At 34.6% G+C, this 20,456-nt stretch overlaps 1 protein-coding gene across 2 annotated transcripts in view; it reads right to left on the reverse strand.

Moving 5' to 3' along the window:
- LOC144422932 (uncharacterized) overlaps positions 1–20,089 on the reverse strand; it is a 46,392-nt gene extending 26,303 nt beyond the window's left edge. For both annotated transcript variants that reach the window (XM_078112972.1, XM_078112969.1), the window contains exons 1-7: positions 19,998–20,089; positions 6,747–7,017; positions 6,307–6,378; positions 5,559–5,825; positions 4,718–4,984; positions 4,022–4,073; positions 3,671–3,745 (exon numbers count right to left, since the gene is read on the reverse strand). In XM_078112972.1, the coding sequence (XP_077969098.1) occupies positions 3,671–3,745; positions 4,022–4,073; positions 4,718–4,984; positions 5,559–5,825; positions 6,307–6,378; positions 6,747–7,008 (995 nt within the window). In that variant the 5' untranslated portion in view covers positions 7,009–7,017; positions 19,998–20,089. The remainder of the gene's footprint in view (positions 1–3,670; positions 3,746–4,021; positions 4,074–4,717; positions 4,985–5,558; positions 5,826–6,306; positions 6,379–6,746; positions 7,018–19,997) is intronic.
- Between the last annotated feature and the right edge of the window lie 367 nt (positions 20,090–20,456).

Below are 20,456 nucleotides of genomic sequence, written 5' to 3' on the forward strand. Positions count from 1 at the left end.
TCAACGTTAGTGACATATGCATATACAGCAAACTTCAATATCGATATACAGTTCTTTTAATTGATGAATAAATATACTGAATCACAAAATTTGAAAAACGAAAATAACTGGTATCTACACAAATTGAATTTATCAAAAGGGGAACCACTCACTAGAAATATGAGATGAGTGGTGAATATTATTGGCATTCTAATGGCGTGTTTTGAGATTTCATAATATATTCGAAAAGCAAGTTTATCCTGCAGATGAAAAAGTCACTAAATATTGTAATGTTTACTTTGTTGCAGCCAAAGAAACATTTTTTGAATTTTTTCCTATCAGACCTATCAGAATCTTCCTCTTTGGTTTCTAATCTATAAACAGAGTTGAGTGGTGAATAATATTTTTTTTAAATTATCACTTGAAAATTACTTCCAAATTTTCATCCATATTTTTAATCTTAAATTTTACTTTTTTCAAAGGTTATTTATTGCAGTTTTCGACGCTACCGTAGTATGTGCACCAAGATAGCGGACACCCAAATATAGTATGTGTACCAGTTTAAGGTTAAGCCATAATTTTATTCTAATTTTCCATATTACCTGAAATTATGGCCTAACCCTAACCTGGTATACATATTTCGTTCTGGTGTCCGCCATCTTGGTTCACATACTATGGGAGTACCCAGTTTTCTTATACTTCCTCTAAATATCATGTGAATTTTTAATTTCATAAAAGATTTTAAATAATTGACTTATTCATACCTATCTGCATTATTGTCATCTCGTTTATTTCGTAACATTGGCCAATCAGCAAGATGCAAAAAAGTGATGTAATATTAGGCACTTTCACATCCGCTCAGACACTTTTGTCACCCTGACAGATTTTCAGTCGTGGTTATAAACAATACTTCGTTTTTGCGACTTTGAATGCTATTCGTTAGTTTTTGGTTGTGTTTCGGAAATTTAAGTATAAATCAAATAAGTCAATCATCATTTGCCTCTTTAGGAGTTGTAGTTTTAATAAGAGTAATGAAAAATGGGTCTAGGAATAGCTGTGAGAAAATAGGCCATAATTCTCTACCGGTTCGCAACGTTTTCTGCGAGAGATGCACTTAATAAATCCTAATGATCTCGGGTGTCCCTGGCTCATTTTGACACCCCTCTATAATTTTTTTAATATTTCACCAACCAAAAATGCCAAAAACATCATTAATGTGTCCTTAAAAAGCTTATTTTCGTCGCTTTCCACTAAAACGCGCCCAAATTACGTAGCGCAAATGTGTACGGCCGTACGCCGTACGTAAGGAGAGAGAAATTTCAAAAAAATTCGAGAAAAAGTTTCTCACTTTTAACGCTGTGGTCGACACGTGATTGATATGCGAGAGAAAGAGTTCTCTTTTAGAAGAGCTTTACGTCACCTTCAAAATAAAACAAGGCCTGGATTTGTAAGTGGAGTGATATTCGTTTTATCGAAGAGCATTTGATCGCGTGCTGTCTGGTATCTTTGTTTGTTTATTATGAGCCGGAGAACGTTGCTCGCGCGTTCAAAATACTCCGTTTTCAACTAATAACAGATTCTTTGTTTATTTTTAAGCTTTGAAATACTCATACAAATAAAATTGACCTTGTTGCAAAATAAAAATTATACATAAAAAAATATGATGACGTCACCGTAATTAAGAACCATCAAAAGCATGGATAATTTAAACTTAAACATTTTGAGTTTTGAAATTGGTTTTGTTCACATGCAGACCACTATGAAATACTATTGACCCCCCAAAATACATTCAATTTAGCCATGATCCCAAGTTATGACACAGATTAGCCATTCATGAGCAGGCCGATCCTATTGTTTTTTTTTCGACGAAACTGTTTACGTTTCTTATGCTAAAATAAACGTCGAATGTGAATTTTGCGCTAACAGTACTGTAATTCCTGGCGTACTGTTTCAATTTCAAAAGGGGACACTAACTTTTGTACTGCTTAAATGCGGATATTCATGTAGGTATGTTACAAAAAAAATTAAAGTTTAACCGATTTAAATAAAAACTGCGCCAATGGATAGATCTGAATGAAAATAGAAAATATTACCAAGTTTATAAAAAACGGTCAAGAAATAACGGAGATATCAGAATTTTAGTACCGCCCGACAGGCCAATTTTTTTCCATAAGGAATGTATTACTTTTTGGATAAGAACTGTACTAAATATGAAAAAAGAACACATATCAATCACCAATCTTTCGATGTGCGTCACATCTATGGAATATTGAGACTATTTCAGGAATTTATTCTGGCAACGGTCATTGACACCGCCGAAAGATCGTTGCAAATAAGCACTGGAGTTGTGCATGATATTTTGACAATGTGGGTAATAATCAACGATGTTTTGATTAGACAAATTTCATAAAAATTGGTATGTATCGAGTTAGGAAAAAAATACACAAGTCCATATAAATTTTATTGGTGTCCATAGACAATATCATTAATTTGCACTAGGTATAACTAGAGCGTAATTTTTAAAAGCGTCGAACGTTGGGAAATTTATGCGCTAATGAAAAAAATCAAATACCAGATAATAGTTGTTAATTTTATATGAATTATGTCAAAATTTGCAGGCAGTCCGTAGTGGTTTTATATGAGCGGTATTCCAACATGGCGTAACGGTACTTAGTAGACGTGATGCTTAACATTTTTTAACGCAAAAAAAACGGATTTTGTAACATTCCTAATTCATGACAGCAACGTTTTGATAACAACTAGACTCAGGATAGTTGTCCAGATATAGAAATCTTGTATATTTGTTTTCCCAGGATGTTCTCGATCTATATTCTGCGATGTAGATAGAATTTAATATTCAAGTTTTCAGAAATGTAGAATGTGTATTGTTGAATAAATTGAATGGATTTCCCAATATTTGTGAATTTATTGTATTGCATTGACGAACATATTCATCCGGCCCGTTTCAACACAGTTTGAGTCATACCCGGCCCGCGGTCAAAAAAGTTTGGTGACCCCTGCATTAGGCGATACTCATGATATTAAACTTTTTAAGCATATCACCTCATTTGGAACCTAAGTGGATTTATAACTAAATTTAGTTGTCCTAAGTGGATGTTTACCTAAATTGAGTTTTCCTTTTATGCTGAGAATGACTCTAATTTTTATTGGCTGTATATTATATTGAATTAGCTCTAGATGCATATGAGATTGGCCGTATATCTATCACTCATATTGCTGTACATGTACTTTGACTGGCCTATCCTATATATGAATAGGACATTGGCTGTGGGTGTCCATTACTTGAATGGTTGCATATGCCTATTGAGTTATATGAACATGACATTGGCTGTATATGCCCTCTTGTATATCAATATGTATATATGAGTGGTCGGGATATGCCCATGACATTGGCTGTGTATATACATTACTTGTGTGTCTGTATATGTATCTTTAGTTTGCTTAAAAAGGAAATTAAATTTGACTTTTGTATGTACATCATTCAACTGGCTGTATAAGCACTTTGAGTTAGCTCTGTATGTATAGGATTTTGTTGCATATTTACAGCTGCATATCACGCTTCAAACAACCCAACTCGCTTCTACGAAAATATGTGATGTGCCATATTATCAGGGGGACTGAATAACGATATATCCAAAAATTAAAAACTCCTTAATAAACTATTACTTACTTTTTTGTATCAGTTTCTGAGTCTTTATGTGGGATACCTTGATCTTCTGATGCCACATTTTCTTCTGTTTCATGTCTAAATACATGATTGGTTTAGTAAAATGAAAGGATAGCAGGAAATCCTCTATAAAGCCTAAATGGGAGAAATGTATTGTCTCATTCTCTTCAAAATCTTTTTCAATATTCAAGATATCAAAATCAATTAGAGCATAGGCATACAAACAGGAACCCGTCCTCCTCAATGAGTAATGGTAGAGTAGACCATTCCCAGTCATTACTACTACATAACCAGAGTTATTCACATTTTGAGGTTTTTTGAATCACCATGAACAAAATCAAACATTTTTCTCACCTGTTCGTTACCGCATCTGTATCTGTTTGTATACCTTCTGTATCTTTTTGTTCTGTAATATTGAGAAAATTTGGTTTTTTTAGTTTTATCAACATTTGCTACAGACATACACAGCGTATTTATAAGCTTTCACTACAAATAAAGGCTTTTTATTGCACCCACTGCTAGGTGGAGAACTATTGTATTTTTGAGAGGCCAGAATCTTATGATTTGGCATTGTCTACATATTTATAACATGATGAGGAAGGAGATGGGTTTGGGAAATAAACCCACAATTTTTAACCACCAATACAAACATAGTCAAATCTAACGGTTTAAGCACTGGGCCTTAATTTCATAAAATGAAAGTTAAGATATTTTGATGTAAAATATTTACAATTTAATTCAACTAATTGAATAGAATTGATAACATTTATCAAAAGTGTTACACACATTTGCTCTAAACATGTCTATGTAGAAGCGACCAATTTTAAGTGGAGTGCAAGTTTATTTACTCCATTCATCACATTCTGTGGGAGAATGACAACGTTGAATAACCAACAAATTATTTGCAAACGGCAAAATATGAAAACAAATATTTTAGGTTAAATCTTCAAAGTGCTGGTTAATTTTCTGCAATATCTAATATTTAGATAAATTTGTTCCGAACAAATGACATACAATATACCCAATGTAGCATAATGTTCAGAAGCCTACCTGTCGAAACGTGGACATATTCGGAATTATATGTTTGCCCCACACTTTTGCCATCAGCTGTTGGGGTCACAGTGCAATAGTAAATACCATTGCCATCGATAGGCTTGAAAACAGCAAAGGATTTTTGTTCAACAACCTTCTTGCGAGTTTGCCATTCTTTTGCTGTATTGTATAACTTGACATCAAAGGCTTCAAACGTGGAATCAAGTAGCCATGTCACATGAAGTTGTTCATCCTGATATTTTATGCTGATCTCTGGATCAGCAGCTAAAATATCAACATAGGAACGATAGTGATAAACAAAATACATAAGATAGATTAAACGACTGTCGAAAATGAAAAATAACAGACTAAAATTGATATAATGCATAAATTGGTGGGCAATCCATCAATATTATCCCGATTTGTTTTTTTATTCTGTTTCTAGGTCAGTATATATGTAAGCATGCATGCCCCACCATCTAACTTGTCCTAGCCCATCCTAAGATAACCATAGTCATAGAAACCAAATCAATAGATTCAATATTAACAAAAGAATGGAAATCGCCTGACCTTTGACCTTTGTCTGCGTTGCGGGAAGTTTTTTAATTAGTACAAAAATGCAAAAGCCGAGTTATTCCAAAATATAGAAAAAATCCCAAATAAAATCCCAATTTTTGTGGGCACGCCAGAGGGAATAAGGTTTCTGGTTCAAGTTGGATTGTATCGTTATTGTTAGTCAATTCTACAAAAATAAACAGGCTGATCAGCCGATATTAAATACGAAATATCAGTGATAAAAGTGACTAATTTCCAAAACAAAACTAAAGTTATGCGCTAACTTAATTATTGGTATACTTACTCAGCGCAGTTGATATGTTGTTGGAAGCTTTTCTGCGACCGATTTCCTTGTCATCATTGTCTAATGGGGACACTGTGCAATAGTAAGTTGTGCCATCGCTCACCTCCGGAGGGAAAACATGCGATAATTTACTTGTAATCTCTTGGGAAATCTGTCTTTGATTATCGGCATTACGAAGCACAACGGTGTAATTGACGGCGCCCACTTGTGCTTTCCAGTCGACCTTTATTTGTCCATTATCAAAGACAGCGTTCACCGAATCGGCAACTGGAAAACAAAATCGTATCTAGGCCCTTAATATTTATCACTCAAAGGGGTAATTGGATGGAGCTGGCATTGCGGATCACACGACATCGTGCGCTACCACCAGTTTGAGTTGCAGTTTGAGTCAACGTATAACTAGGATACTTATTTTAAATTTAAGATGAGTTTTTTATAATCATTATCTTCGAGAGGGAATTCCACGAAACAGAATAATCCTATGCAAACCACGGCTTGTGTTGTTACCAGTCCAGGTAAAATTATGGGAATTGTTATTCATTAATTCGTTCCAGGGGCATAGCTCGATGATGGAAGAGCTGTAATAGACAAGCTGTAATGAGCAATTTTGTGTACGGCAAATTCAAGATTTAGCGCTTAGCCCCATTATACCCATTTACAAAATATTTTGATTTGTAGTTCACATCATTCGCATTCTCTTTTTTCAATGGTTTAAGTTGAAAAGAATTAAATCGAATGTTAATCAAACCTTCTGACAAAGTTGTGGAATCTTCCCCTGCTGCTTTCCCACCTGCTGTTTTAGGCTGCATCTTTTTCAGGCCTGTTTAATAATTTTTGAGGATAATTTGATAATTCTGTTTGATAATTTTTAACTGAATATTGGTAGCATTGATTGAAAATTATGGCAAGAAACCCATGCCCACTATCACCAATAAATGGGGTCGAACAAGAAAAAAGTTTGGTTCTTCCGAAATTGAGTAGTTCTAGGCAGCCTTGTTCCGGATGTAAAGCGTAACAAATAACGCACAATAAAAAACACCCTTGGTGTGTGATAGGTATGAGAGTTGGAGGCCAGATATAAACGATTCCCGGCTCTTGCATAATTGTGACTAAAAATAGTAGGAGTAACTTAGATTGCAAAAAACATTGACTATCGACAAAATTTGACTAACAGTTAACTTTACTTACCCGGTTTACGTTGAGAAATTTTTGATTCCCGATGGCTCCCACTTATTTCTTTCAAGTCATCGTCAAGAGCTACAACTTTGCAGTAGTACATATCGACTGATTCGTGTTGGAATGAAAACTCATATGAAGTATTGTTGATGTCTTTATGAAATTCTGCATGGCCGTCATTTCTCCTGACCAAAGATAAATTGTATCTAGAAGCAGACGGCACAGGCGACCATTCTACTCGGATTTTCCGATCTTCGGTAACGAAAGCGCGCATGGTTTCGGTCTGTGAAATGAATTTAAACTTAGAATCGAATAATCAGTAATTTATTTTTTCACCATACTTAAAACACACTGAATATACAAAAAATTACAATGAATATGAAAAATGCGTCGTATATTAAATATTGAATTACAGCGCATTGTAGCGGATTCTAGCTTTGTAGATCACGTTTGTTAAGAAATTGAACCGATTGAGTTCCATTGGGTTGTCCACATGCAGAAATACATCACATGGTAGAGTGCCTATATGAGTGGTTACCCCTTCAATCAACAAGAAAGCGAGGCTTGAATAAGTGGACACACGAAGGTCAAACAACTACGTCAAAGTGCATAAGAGGGTGAATTTAACACATTTTCAACGCTGTCATCCCAGAAGCCCTTGGGTCACAGTCAAACATTGTATTTGAATCATAAATCTAAATATCTTGGAAGTTTGAATACAAAAAAGTGTGAGTGGCTGCAAATTTTGCAATCAAGCATCTATTAAGTACTTAACGTTTTAATCAATCAGAAGTTCGAGAAATATTTGTTTTGTCGCGACATTCATTACTGACACGTAGTCGATATTGCGCCATAAATTGCTTTGTTTGCAGAAGGCACAAAACGCTCGCGTCAAAGTATTCATTCCAATCACAAGTATACCCAAGTGCAATCAAACAAAAAATAGCAACTAACCAAAGTCAGGGGAATGAAAAATAATTTTAATTTGTAGAATTAGTTTGTTTTCTAACAAGTGTTGTCAAACCAACGCTAGAAAGGGGTTTTCTTTCTGAAAGAAAGACAGGACCTTTTGCACGCACCACTAATTTTTGCATGAATCCTTCAATGCTACTCTAACTACACTCTGAGTGTAAAACTTATATCTTAACCAGAAAATATTGTCAAACCAAATTATAATTCAAATCTGTTGCTCGCGCCTTTATTTTTTTTTTCCTATTTTTGTTTTCCCTTCAAACTCCTTGAGCATGATTATCGCCCTTCTACAAATGTAACTTGATATATATTGGCTACTTGATTAGAAAATACTATTTTTTTTCACTTTTTTGCAAAAACTCGAGGCCGGCTACAGATAATGAAGCGGCGGGCCGCATGTGGTCTGAGTTTGAATCACCCTGCTGCGAGATGTTTGAACTCACAATGCCCTTGGGCAAATTATTATTGCACAGACGTTAGAATACAAAACGCAGTACGTGTACGCCCTGAATTTGAAAAAAAAGGTTACATGATGTATCTAGTTTTAGAAGAAATTTATAATAGGCGTCGTAAAATCTTTGTTCTATTAATAAATGTTTTGAAAAACATGGGTGATATTGAACTAATATTGTTCCTCAGCAGAAACTGAGTCCGAAGTACTTTAATTTCGTTTGCTGAAATAAATTTCGTTACTTGAAACCTGGGCCCATTTTTCGATAAACAACAATAGTATATCAAAAATCTGATTCGTATATTCTACTTTGGCGTTAAAATTCAGATTTGTTTCATGATATCACCTAAAAGCAAGAAAGTAGTTCACAAATATATGGACGCAAAAGTTTGCACCAAGTTTGTTCAAAATATCGACAGACAAGCATGACGGAGGTATCACCTCTCACAAGAATAAGATAGCAAAGTTGGCCCTCTAAAATGGAAAATGCTAGAAAAAAATAGCTTTCTAACGACTCATATCATCTTAAATACCAATAATTGTAGGAAATATTTGGAAAAGTTTTTTTGTCAGTTCAATTGTATAATTTGGATACAGATCAAAAATAGTTGTTTGAATTATGCAACCGTAATCCACGTAAAATATGCAGAATTGAGAAGCATCCATTTATTCGGTCTCATTATTTTTGCATTCACAAACATTTGCACACGTACATTTGCACCTGCAAACTTTTTTACCCACCGACAATTACACCTATGTAGATTTGCACACTCGGACATTTGGACCGCTGTACATCTGCACCCATACCCAGAGACAGTCCGAAAATATAATTGTAATAGTCTTCTAAGACTTTTCCGTCTTTAAATTGTGACAATTTTTAGTTCAATGGCTCGTTAGCATTGGAGAAAAGCAAATAATCAATAATTATAATCAAATTTTATGCCACGACTCCACGGAATAATGAATATACTAGGTAAAATATTGTGGTTCCATAGTGTCATCTAGCGATAACATAAAATGTATAAATATGTACCTGAGCTGTTTTTGTTGAATACAATGTGCTTCATCTACTTTGCGAGAAATTGGAAATCTGAACTAATGTGTCGCAGCAATGCATACTGCTACTGAGCAAGTTGAAGTGACACAAACTTTTATTCATATATAGCAAATATATATCTCAAGATTTAAAAAACACTAATGGGACCCGATATTTCATCACTTTAACGATTGGTAGCCTCCGTGCCTTATCGTACCGGTACTAATGTGCAACTTTTGTGTACACATATTTCAGCATTGGTCTTTTGTTGAGAAAATATTTTTCATCCCTTCAAGGGAAAGCGACACCGTATTATCATGCAATATAAAAAACACTAATGGGACCCGATATTTCATCACTTTAACGATTGGTAGCCTCCGTGCCTTATCGTACCGGTACTAATGTGCAACTTTTGTGTACACATATTTCAGCATTGGTCTTTTGTTAAGAAAATATTTTTCATCCCTTCAAGGGAAAGCGACACAGTGTTATCATGCAAAGTATGTTTTGAAACCCCCCGCTTACGTCACACATAGCACCAAAACCGCAAGACTAAAGTCAAAATGAACAATTTTACTGTACAGATATGCACGGTTAATGATAAATTCAGCAAACATTTAGAAAAGTTAAATTATGTATATCCTAAATATTAGCACGATATACCGTATCATTTCGATTGCCATATCATTTGGGTACAGATCAATAATAGTTGTTTGAATTATGTAACTGTAAGCTCTCTGTGCTATGCTGAACTGAAAGATTCCAATCTTTCTACTACGTAGTAGCTTCTACATATTAGTGGTTGCTCGTATGTATCCTTGTTTGGAAAAAACGTGTCATAATTTTCAGAAAAGAAGGGTAAATGATGAAATACATGAAAACGAAGTTCAATGCTTGAATAACTTATGTCATATAAAGTGTCTCCATGAATGGAAATAAAAAGGGAAAATTCTGTGCAATTCTCGAAGAACTCAAAATACTCAAGAAAAAAGAAGAAAAAAATTCCTAGCGACACTCATCTTTCCACCAAATTGCTTTAAAAACGTTTTTCAAGTGTCCCACCTCACCTCACTGGTGAGGTACATTCGGACACACCCTGGTGCACAATTGGGCAGTCTTTTAAATTCAACGAAATACGCCGTTAAAAATGAGGGAGAGAGTTGATTTTCAACTGTGCCCCATGTCCCACCGTGACTCACCATCCCTTACACTCTAGTTTGCTAAAATGATCGACTGAAAAGCGTGACATGGTGTTCACGTTTCACTATAATATAACAGTGAAAGTTTGGGTGAAATATTTGGTTCTATAGGGGGGATTTGGAAGCGGAAATCTCTGATCAAATTGGTGAAAAAAAGTGATAGCTTTTTAAATAACTTTCAAGTAATCTTCAAATACTAATGTAATCTTACCCACAATGCAATCCCATAACTTTTCTGCTGCATGCGGAACGATAAGAACTCCGAACTTCCTAAATGTGGTTGCCTGTTCTAAACAACATTCTCAGAAACAAGAGAGCAAGGCTTCAATATATGTAAACAAAAGTCTAACATAGTATAAAACTGATCGCAAAACCGTTTGTTTGAAGTAAAATTGAGCAGTAAACTTTTCGGTAAATTTACGGATCGCATTAGACTTGGAGAAAAACAAATTAAAGAAAATTCTTCGATTTTTAAGCGATGCAAATTCGTCTATTAGTTGCGAAAAAGACAACAACAACGATACGGTCCATCCATTTTGTTTCCAAAAAATTCTTCCAAAAATGCGATCATTTTTTATTGGCTTCACCGAATATAAAATATTCTAAGTAAAATACTGTGGTCACATAGGGCCATGTAGCGGTATATTAAAGTGAACAAATATAAAAATGAAGTGTTTTCATTGAATGCAACTAATCTTTATTTATGCAGGATTGGAAATTTTTGCAGAGTAAGCAATCATATTGTTATTTAACTATTGTTCTGCAGCATTGCACACTGCTACAAAGAAAGCTGTGTGCAAATTTCTATCAAGTGGTATAAAACACTCTATTTGCTTCACACTTACAGATAAGACCGCTGACCTTGTGGGAAACCAATGATTACGACACTTGTTATTTTTGTAGATTTATCAACTCAGCAATATTTTTATGCATATCAGAATTTATGGCAAAGTCAAATCTAGGTGAACACGAATTGTACAGATACATTGTTTTAGTAAATTCTTTATATTGGTGTTGTTGTTGTTGTTAACGACAACATCACTTTTCTCCGTGACTAATGAACCAATATATTCAATAGTTCAGTGTTTAAATCAGATTGAAATCACATGAAGGCTAAATTTGTATACGTTATAAAATTTACTCATGTTTCTTCATATCGTCCCATGGAATCCTATATTTCATTCAATATTTTGATGTTTTACTTTCAATATTTCGACTCGCCTGACCGCCATTCACACGATTGTTCGCCGATTTTTACTACCGAGCCCGGTTTTCTACGCTTACGGCCCCTATCGTACCTGTCCCAATGACTGATATCCGAGTCTACATATTTGAGCATTGCTATTCTGTTATATAAATATTTTTTGCCTATTTAGAAGCCGGGCAAATCAATGTGAAGTGTTTTTTTAATCTCCTCAATTGCTCTATCATTGCGGCGAATATTATTTAAAGGACGAAAGTAACAATTTTACTGAAAGTTGTACTCAGTTAATGGTAGGTGTAACAAATATTTGAAAGAGTTCAATCTTTATAATATGTGGTAGCTTCTACATATTAGTAGTTGCTTTTATATGTCCATGTGCGAACAAAAACATGCTTTTTTATGCCCTTGTTCGAGAAAAACCATGAAAATTCTTCAAGATGAGACATAAATTTGTGGACACGAAAGTTGAAGTGCATATCGAATTGATCCCGTATGTAAAAAAAAGTGTTCCCGTGAATAAAAACTAAAACAGCAAAATATTGCGTGGATTTATAGGTTCAGAAAGACTCAAAAAGTAGTAAAAAGATAAAATCAATAGCGTTCCAGCGACTTCTTCAGTCTCCGAGTACGGTAGACCTACAGTATTGCACTGTAAATTTGATCGCGGCTAGTTTCGGATAAATGTGATTTTCACAACAACAACTGCAACAAAAACATTCACAATGTGATCCATATGTACAACTTCGTTCCGATTTTGAGAAAGAGGCTCATACTTTGTTTTAAGTAATGTTACGTAGAAGCATTAATTTAATAAAAAGAGTATATAACAAATATACGGATAACATATATATATAAGTCACGTGTGCGCCGAGTTTGGTAGAAAAATTTATTGACGTGCTAGGATACAAAAGTGTCCTCAATATAACCCGAGCTGTTTGTTTTACACTCGCAGATACGATTGTTGAACTTGTGGGTGACATGAGAAAGTATTCTAAGAGTAATGATAAAATATGTATACATAGATAAAGATAACACATGTCATAAAAAAGTATCTCATTAATCAAAAAGAAATAGCCATTTTCATAAATATACTGATGGATTTAGAGAAAAATTGAAAAAGAGCTCCCACAAAGACTTGTTGAATTGGCCGCTGAAGCCCTTAAAGGCTGATAATGGTATCTTCTTTTTTTTTTAAGTCCGATTGTGCTCGAATATTTCCTTCTATTTTGGAGTTTCAATCCTATCTAGCTCCAGCTAGAAGATAATTAGTGTATATATTTATTTAACCTGATATTTCATCACGTTCGCGCTTTGCAGCCTCGTACCTTACCGTACCGATACCATTTCGCAACATTTATGCTCACATATTTGAGCATGGTTCTCATGGTATGTAAATATTTTTCAGCTTTTTAATGGCCAGCCAATCCCACACTAACATGTAAAGTATGTTTTCAAAATTCCCCGACTGCGTCGCGCATAGTACCAAGGCCACAAGACTAATTTTCAAAAATATCAATTTGACTATTAATATATGCAAACGTCCATGAGTAAAATTGCAAGTGGGTGCAAATGTCAAAAGGTAAAAATGTTCACAGATGCAAAATGTACATGGGTGCAAATGCGTCGTTGCCAAGCTTTCTCATATGCGGTATCTAGAACTTATCATTACTTGGTATTATGGAACTTTGTATCGAGAAAACATGTGAATAGTCGCGATAATAGGAGAATGATTCTGCAATATGAATATACGAAGCTCAAAGTTCATATAAAATTTATCTCGTATGTCATAAAAAACGTGCCCACTCAATTAAAATAAAACAGCAAAATGCGTGAGAAATATTGGGCTAAATATAACTCAGAGAAAAGTCGAAAAATATCATGGTAATAAGATATTCTAACGACTTCTTTATCTTTAAACACTGAATATTTGAAAATCACTAATCTAATAATTACGAGAAACGCAATTTGTCCAGCAACGCAATAGAAACAAAATAATCAATATGTCCACTTTTCGTCCAATAAAATCCATTCTATAATCACGGTCGAATTTTTTGCCTCGACTTCCAGAATACAAAATATATCAATATAAAATATATTGATTTCATAGTGCCATTTAGCGGTAAACTAAAATATACAAATAATGAAATTGATATGTTCAATAATTCTATTTGTGCTAGATTAGAAATCTTTGCTGAGAAATCAAGCATTCTATTTTGGCAAACTGAGGTTACACTGAGCTCCATTCCCAGATGCTCCAATATATAGACACAAAAGTCAAACTTAGTATAAACTGATCCCATATTTTTTTTTTTTTTTTCAAAAACTGTTATTTTAAGGTGAAATTGAACTGTGAAATTTCGGGTCAATTTAGTGATCGCAAATTTAAAAAAAAATAAAAACAACTTCACCGATTTTTAAGCACTGAAAAATATGCCAATTAATTGAAAGAAAAGACGACAACAAAAAAAATCCCAACAACGTTGCGATCCATCCACATTTTGCCCAATAAAATCCGTCAACATTTACGATTATTTCTTATGTCATGGCTTCACAGAATTCCAAATATACTAGTTAAAATATTGCCGATCCTTAGTTCCATCCAGCGGTAACTTAAAATGTGTTTTTGTTGAATGTGATATGTCTAATCTTTTTTTTTTGTGCAAAATTGAAAATCCTTGCATAGTACACAATCATACTGTTTTTGAACCATTGTTCTGCAACATTGCACACTGCCACAAAGAAAGCAGTGTGCAATTCGTTATGTAAATATTTTTCACCTTTTTTAAAGCCGGGCAATACAATACAATCCCCTCGTTCCTCACCGTACCGATACCATTTCGCAACATTCATGCACACATATTTGAGCATTGTTCTCTTAGTAGTAAATATTTTTCATTTTTTCAAGGCCAGCCGATCCCACACTAACATGCGAAGTATGTTTTCAAAATTCCCCGATTCCGTCTTTGTCGTGTATAGAACCAAGGCCTGAACACTGATGTACAAAAACATCAATTTGACTATTAAGATATACAAGCGTCTATGAGTAAAATTGCAAGTGTAAATGTCCGTGGTTGCAAATGTTAAAAGTGCAAATCTCCAAGGGTCCAATTGTATGTGGGTGCAAATTTGCATGAAAACAAACGTGCTTGTATGCAAGTGTACGGGAGTGCAATCCATTTGTGGGTTCGAAAATCTGTGGTTGCAAATGTATGGGTATAAAAATATGCTGGTGCAAATGCTCCGCTTGCATAATACGGGTGAAAATGTACGTGGGTGCCAATGCGCCATTTTCAATCTTTCTTATATGCGGTATCTAGAACTTATCATTACTTGATATTATAGAACTTTGTATCGAGAAAACATGTGAATATTTCGAAAATAATAGAATGATACTCAAATATTAATACACAAAGTTCAAAGATCAGTGAACGTTCAAATTGAACGTTCCCATTCAATTAAAATATAACTGCAAAGCGTGTGAGAAATATTGGGCTAAATAGGACTAAGCGAAAAGTGGAAAAATTGTAATAATCTTCTTAGGATTGCAATTTTTCCAACAACAACAACAACAATCTATCCAATAGCAACAAAGTTTAGCAATCTAATTCATGTGTAAAATTCTTTTCTAATAAAATCCATCGATTTTTTTGCCACGACCACACGAATTACCAATTACATTGAGATAAATAACCACAGTACCATCTAGCGGTAACTTAAACAATATACAAATAATAGAATTATGTGTTGTTGCAGAGTGCGATGTATCCAATAATCGTATTTGTGATAGATTGGTAATATTGGCAGAGAAAAAAAGCAAGCTATTTCTGAACTATTGTTTTGCAGCAATAGGTACTGCTGCCGAGCAAACTGAAAGTACATAAAACTCCATATATAGATTGAAAATATGTATATCAAGAGATACGAATTACTCCGTTTACTTAGCCCCACGGATAAGGTTGTTGACCTTGTGAGTAATCCTCGATTACGCCACTTGGTAATTTAGTTGAGCAATCAATTTAAAACATTTCCGTTTATCCTCACAAAAATTTTCATTCTAATAAAGCTAATTAAACACAAAGTAAACACGTATAAATGTTTTGCTAAATTATCGTTGTTGTTCTAATGACTGCTGTAGTTACGCAACAAATGGACTTGATGAACTAAGGCCTTATCGTGCCAATGCCAATGCGCTACCTTCATATGCATATATTTAATTCGCTGCGGGGACGCACTTTTGATTGAAAACGTAAGTGAACAGCAAATTTGAATCCTATTGTTTCGGACGAAACGCATGATATTTTCATCTTTGAGATAGGTATAATACTCAGCATATAGTTAGGGCGGGCTTTGTAGCAAAACGAGTGGTTTGTGCATAAGGTCTTATGTCCTTCGTTCGCGTCGGATTGACAACCCCCCTGTTAGAAAAATAAACTATCGTGCCTTTCCTTGACATTGATGTTCGAAATTTTTTTTTATCCAACCCTTTGCATCAGGTTAAGGTTAGCTTTGGCCCTCTGACCTACTTCAAATACAGAAATTGGAAATTTTACCGAGAAAACAAGCAAGCTATTCCTGAACTATTGTTTTGCAGCAATGCGTACTGCTACTGAGCAAACTGAAAATACATGTATAGATCGCAAATATATACATATCAAAAGATATAAATCAATCTAAATACTTTATCCTCAAAGATGAGGCCGTTGACGTTGTGGATAACCAGCGATTACGCCAGTTAGTTATTTAGTTGAGCAATCAACCGATCCGATCAAAATTTTTCTCTTAAGTAAAGCTAATTAAACATGCATGGGTTTTTGCTAAATTATTTTAACTGTTCTGATGACTGCTGTACTTGACAAAAAAATTTATTTTTCAAAAAATAAATAATGGACTCGATTCCATCGATTTAAATTTTTCATTACTTAAATGTATATTATTCCAATTTTCTCGGAGTCTCATAAGGTCCAATATTTCCAAAATATTTCACTTCAATTGAAAGAGAAACGATTTTTGATCTGTTACTATTGACCGACCCGACACGCAATTTCGTCGAACTTACTAGCAAGATCACTGCTTTAAGGCCATATCATGCCGATGCCAAGGTGCGACCTTCATGTTCATATATTTAGTTTGATGTCGGGAACGCACTTTTGAGAGCAAACCATACGTGAACAGCAAATTTGAATCATAGTATTTATTGTGGACAAAACGCGTAACATTTTTTTGTTTAGGGCGGGTATAATACTCAGCATATAGTTTGGGTGAGCTTTGTCAGATCCATAGCAAAACTAGTGGTCCGTAAATAAGGTCTTATGTCCTACGTTCGCGTCAGATTTACAACCTTCTGTTAGAAAAACTACCTAGTGAATTTCTCTGACATTAATTAGTCGTAAAAAATTTTATTCAACACTCTGCATCTGGTTAGGGTAAGCTTTGGCCCTGGCGTATCCTAATATCTCTCAGAAGAAAAACTCCTTTCGAGTATGATCATGAACGTTTTATTGTGGGTTATGTGCGGACGTTCATGATAGACATGATATACACTTTCAGCGCAAAGTGTATTCAGTAGCGCAAAATCGAATGTATGCTGAGATAAAACAAATATTTTCGAACTTTTCGGCGCGTTTATATCATAATGTGACGACCTGCAAACAATATTAGTATGCAAATGGGGTTCTTAGGAAAACACCTATCACCATTCACGATATAATATTATTATTGAAGTGAAGTTGGAGTTAAAAATTTCGAATTCTCCGGAATCGAAGACCGGATTAAAATTTCGAACGGTTCTTGATTTCAGATCCACGACAAAAAGATTTCCCCCTCCACTGATCTTACTGATGGGCTAGCTTGAATGATAGTGAATCGGCCGGCAGCCAAGCGAAAAACGAGTCAAAAACTTGAATTTTAGAAGATAGGGTTCTCAACAGAGGGCGTGACTAGACGATTTTTAGTTTGATGTTCAAGCTTACAGGAACTCTGTGTTTTTTAATATTTTATGGTGTTTAAACTTACTTTACCTTTGTGTGTAAATTATTATCGCACAGGCGTTAGCAAACAAAACCCAGTACGTGAGCGCCTTGAAGGTTAAATAAATTCGATTGTATGCTTTTATGAGAAGTTTAATAAAAGCGACGCGTTTGGTCAAACCGCAAACCGATCGCGTTCATCGTAAATTGGCTGTTGTTCTATTATAAAAGAAAATTGCAAACCTACGGGTAATATTTAAGTGATAACGTTGCGCAACAGAAACTGAGGCCGTAGTACTTCAATTTCCTTTACCGAATTAAATTCCGTCTCCCGAAACTGTGAATACATTTCGCTTCGGAGTTTTGGGATTTAGATTCAAACTGTTGACTCGTTAGCCAACTGGCATTGATATATAAATACATAACTAGTTTTTGCGAAAACTCCACAAACTTCGAAAAAAATCGAAAATGTGGGTACAGAATTCTATTAATGAATAAATGTAATCGAATCTAATTTCACATTTCAGTCGACACAGTTTTACAATATAATGTATTACCGAATCCGTGAATAGGAAACAAGGAAAATAGATTTTTAAGACATTATTTACCTATACCCATGTTAATCGATTCCCCAATGAAAAAAATTTTCCCTTTACTAATCTCAACAATGGGCATATTTAAACGTTTGTGAATTGGCAATGCCGCAAGGAAAATTTTATATCATGCAACATGCAAAAGCATATTGAGCATCTAAGCAACGAAAAATTGAAAAAAAAAAATATTTAACAAACCTATTTTATAGCAGGTAGCGTTACCAAAAGGGTGCATCGCTACGTTTTTTTTTTGATGTTTAATCTTCCAGCCTAGTCGTGGTTATAATATTATAAGGTTCGAGGGTCCTACATTACATTATCTTTGTGTTAATTATTATCTCGCAGACGTTAGCAAACAAAACCCAGTATGTGAGCGCCCTGGAGTTTAAATAAATTCGACTGTAAAGTCACCAGACAAAGTAATGAGGTCCATTTATCAAAAAGCCGTCTTATGGAGTTCCTATCTGCTAGAATAAATTCTCGGTGAACCGTAAGGGTCTTGCATACTGACCAACACGATTCAATGTTAAAATATTAACTACCCTACACTTTGAATGAGTAAATATATTCAAGTAATATTTCAATTGTAAACGAGAATTGCAGCAGATGAGTTTAGTATAATGCGTGTTTATTTTACAATGATAAGACAAATCTTTTATTGGACATTAAACAAACTTCGTGGTCGGATGCTTCGATAACTGTCAATTGGTCGTTGCCACAATTTTTGGCGGGAGTTTTGAAATACGTTGCTACCATGAAAACAAAACAATCGTTATGGGCGTCACTCAAATTGAATATACAGATAGCATTTAGAGGAAATCAAGCACAACGAGAATTGATATTTTCTTTGCTAACAATAGTAAAAAGAATTATACGCTGCGATCCTCACGAATAGAAAAATATAATAGATCAGGCAGACAATTTAAGTCGGGTGATTTACTCTACTAAGATGTAATTATGTTCAGCCAAAACAATATTTCAATAATATTTAGTTACTAAATATTAGAGCAGTGCCGTATCGAGGGTGTGGCAACCATGGCTCATGCCATGAACACCGTTTGGATGGCGAAAAGTTTTATTCCTAAAATGCTTCAATAACTTGGAAATAATTGAAACCCGGAATTTTACTGACATAGATAAGTATCTCATTAAAACAACCGTCATTAAAAATTGCCAACCAACTATCAAGGGAGGCATTTTTAAATTTGGCCACATTTACGGGAATACGTCACTGTAATCGGGGCTCGCACAACGATGATAAACGTTTCTCCGCATTGGAACTTGCTTGATCCCAAATGTCTGATCCGAAACTCCCATAAACCCAGAATTTTTCAAAAAGGTGGTAGTTATGAAATTTTTAATTGACAAGTTTGATCGTAATGGCTAGGAAAACCTGGGCTTCGAAGAGTCTTGAAGGTATAAAAAATGGTTCATGCAACGAAAAAAAAATATGCTTCTTAAAATATGTTTTTTTCTACATTTCAAAATGAGGGCGTTCCCACCCTTTAAAATTGCTCCTGCAGGAACATAAGGATTAGAATTCCAAAAACTTTGTGACAATCCACGTGACACTCATTGAACTTTGATGTGGTCTTATCAGCGCGAACTTGGAGGGAGCAGACTTCGATGACCGACCGCATGGTCGTATCGCCCCCTCCAATCTATACCGAAAAACGTTTTTTTTTGTAGCTATTTTTTTATTTTATTGTTGTTATGACTATTTTATGAAATAAATCTATTCCCCTCTCTCACTCTCTGTCACTAAGTTTGTATTTAAATAATGTCACTGACAAGTAAAGCTAAAACTAATACTTACACTAAATGTAATTCAAATAAAATTACCTGTTCGCTGCTTGCAAAAAATTTCCCCCTTTAAATGGATTTTCTCCCTCGGAATAAAAAAGATCAGTAATCGATGTTTTCTCCAGAAGTGTTCTGTTTAAAATGTTATATATATATATTATATTTATTATGTACGATACTTTAATTTCTGTGTAGCTTTTTTAAAGAACGTTTTCGGGTTTTGGTTAGTCATGGGTGCGGAGACGTGAAGGCGGAGGAAATCGATGAAGATTATTACATTTATGTTTTTTTTTATTTATTTAAAATCTACTTATTATTTTGTGGTCAGACATTTCACTCCAAATTTTGCAGACTTTTGATATTTTGGTAGCTGTACTAGTGGCCATCGCGCCAATACCTCTTGCTTTGGTTTCAAAGTGAAAATTTCAATTCGAGAGTCATAGCTAGGGATGGGCATTTCAAATACCAGATACTTCAGAATCAAATCAAATATTATTT

Source organism: Styela clava, chromosome 1 (genome assembly GCF_964204865.1).
Source record: "Styela clava chromosome 1, kaStyClav1.hap1.2, whole genome shotgun sequence".
In the NCBI taxonomy this organism is placed as follows: Eukaryota; Metazoa; Chordata; class Ascidiacea; order Stolidobranchia; family Styelidae; genus Styela; species Styela clava.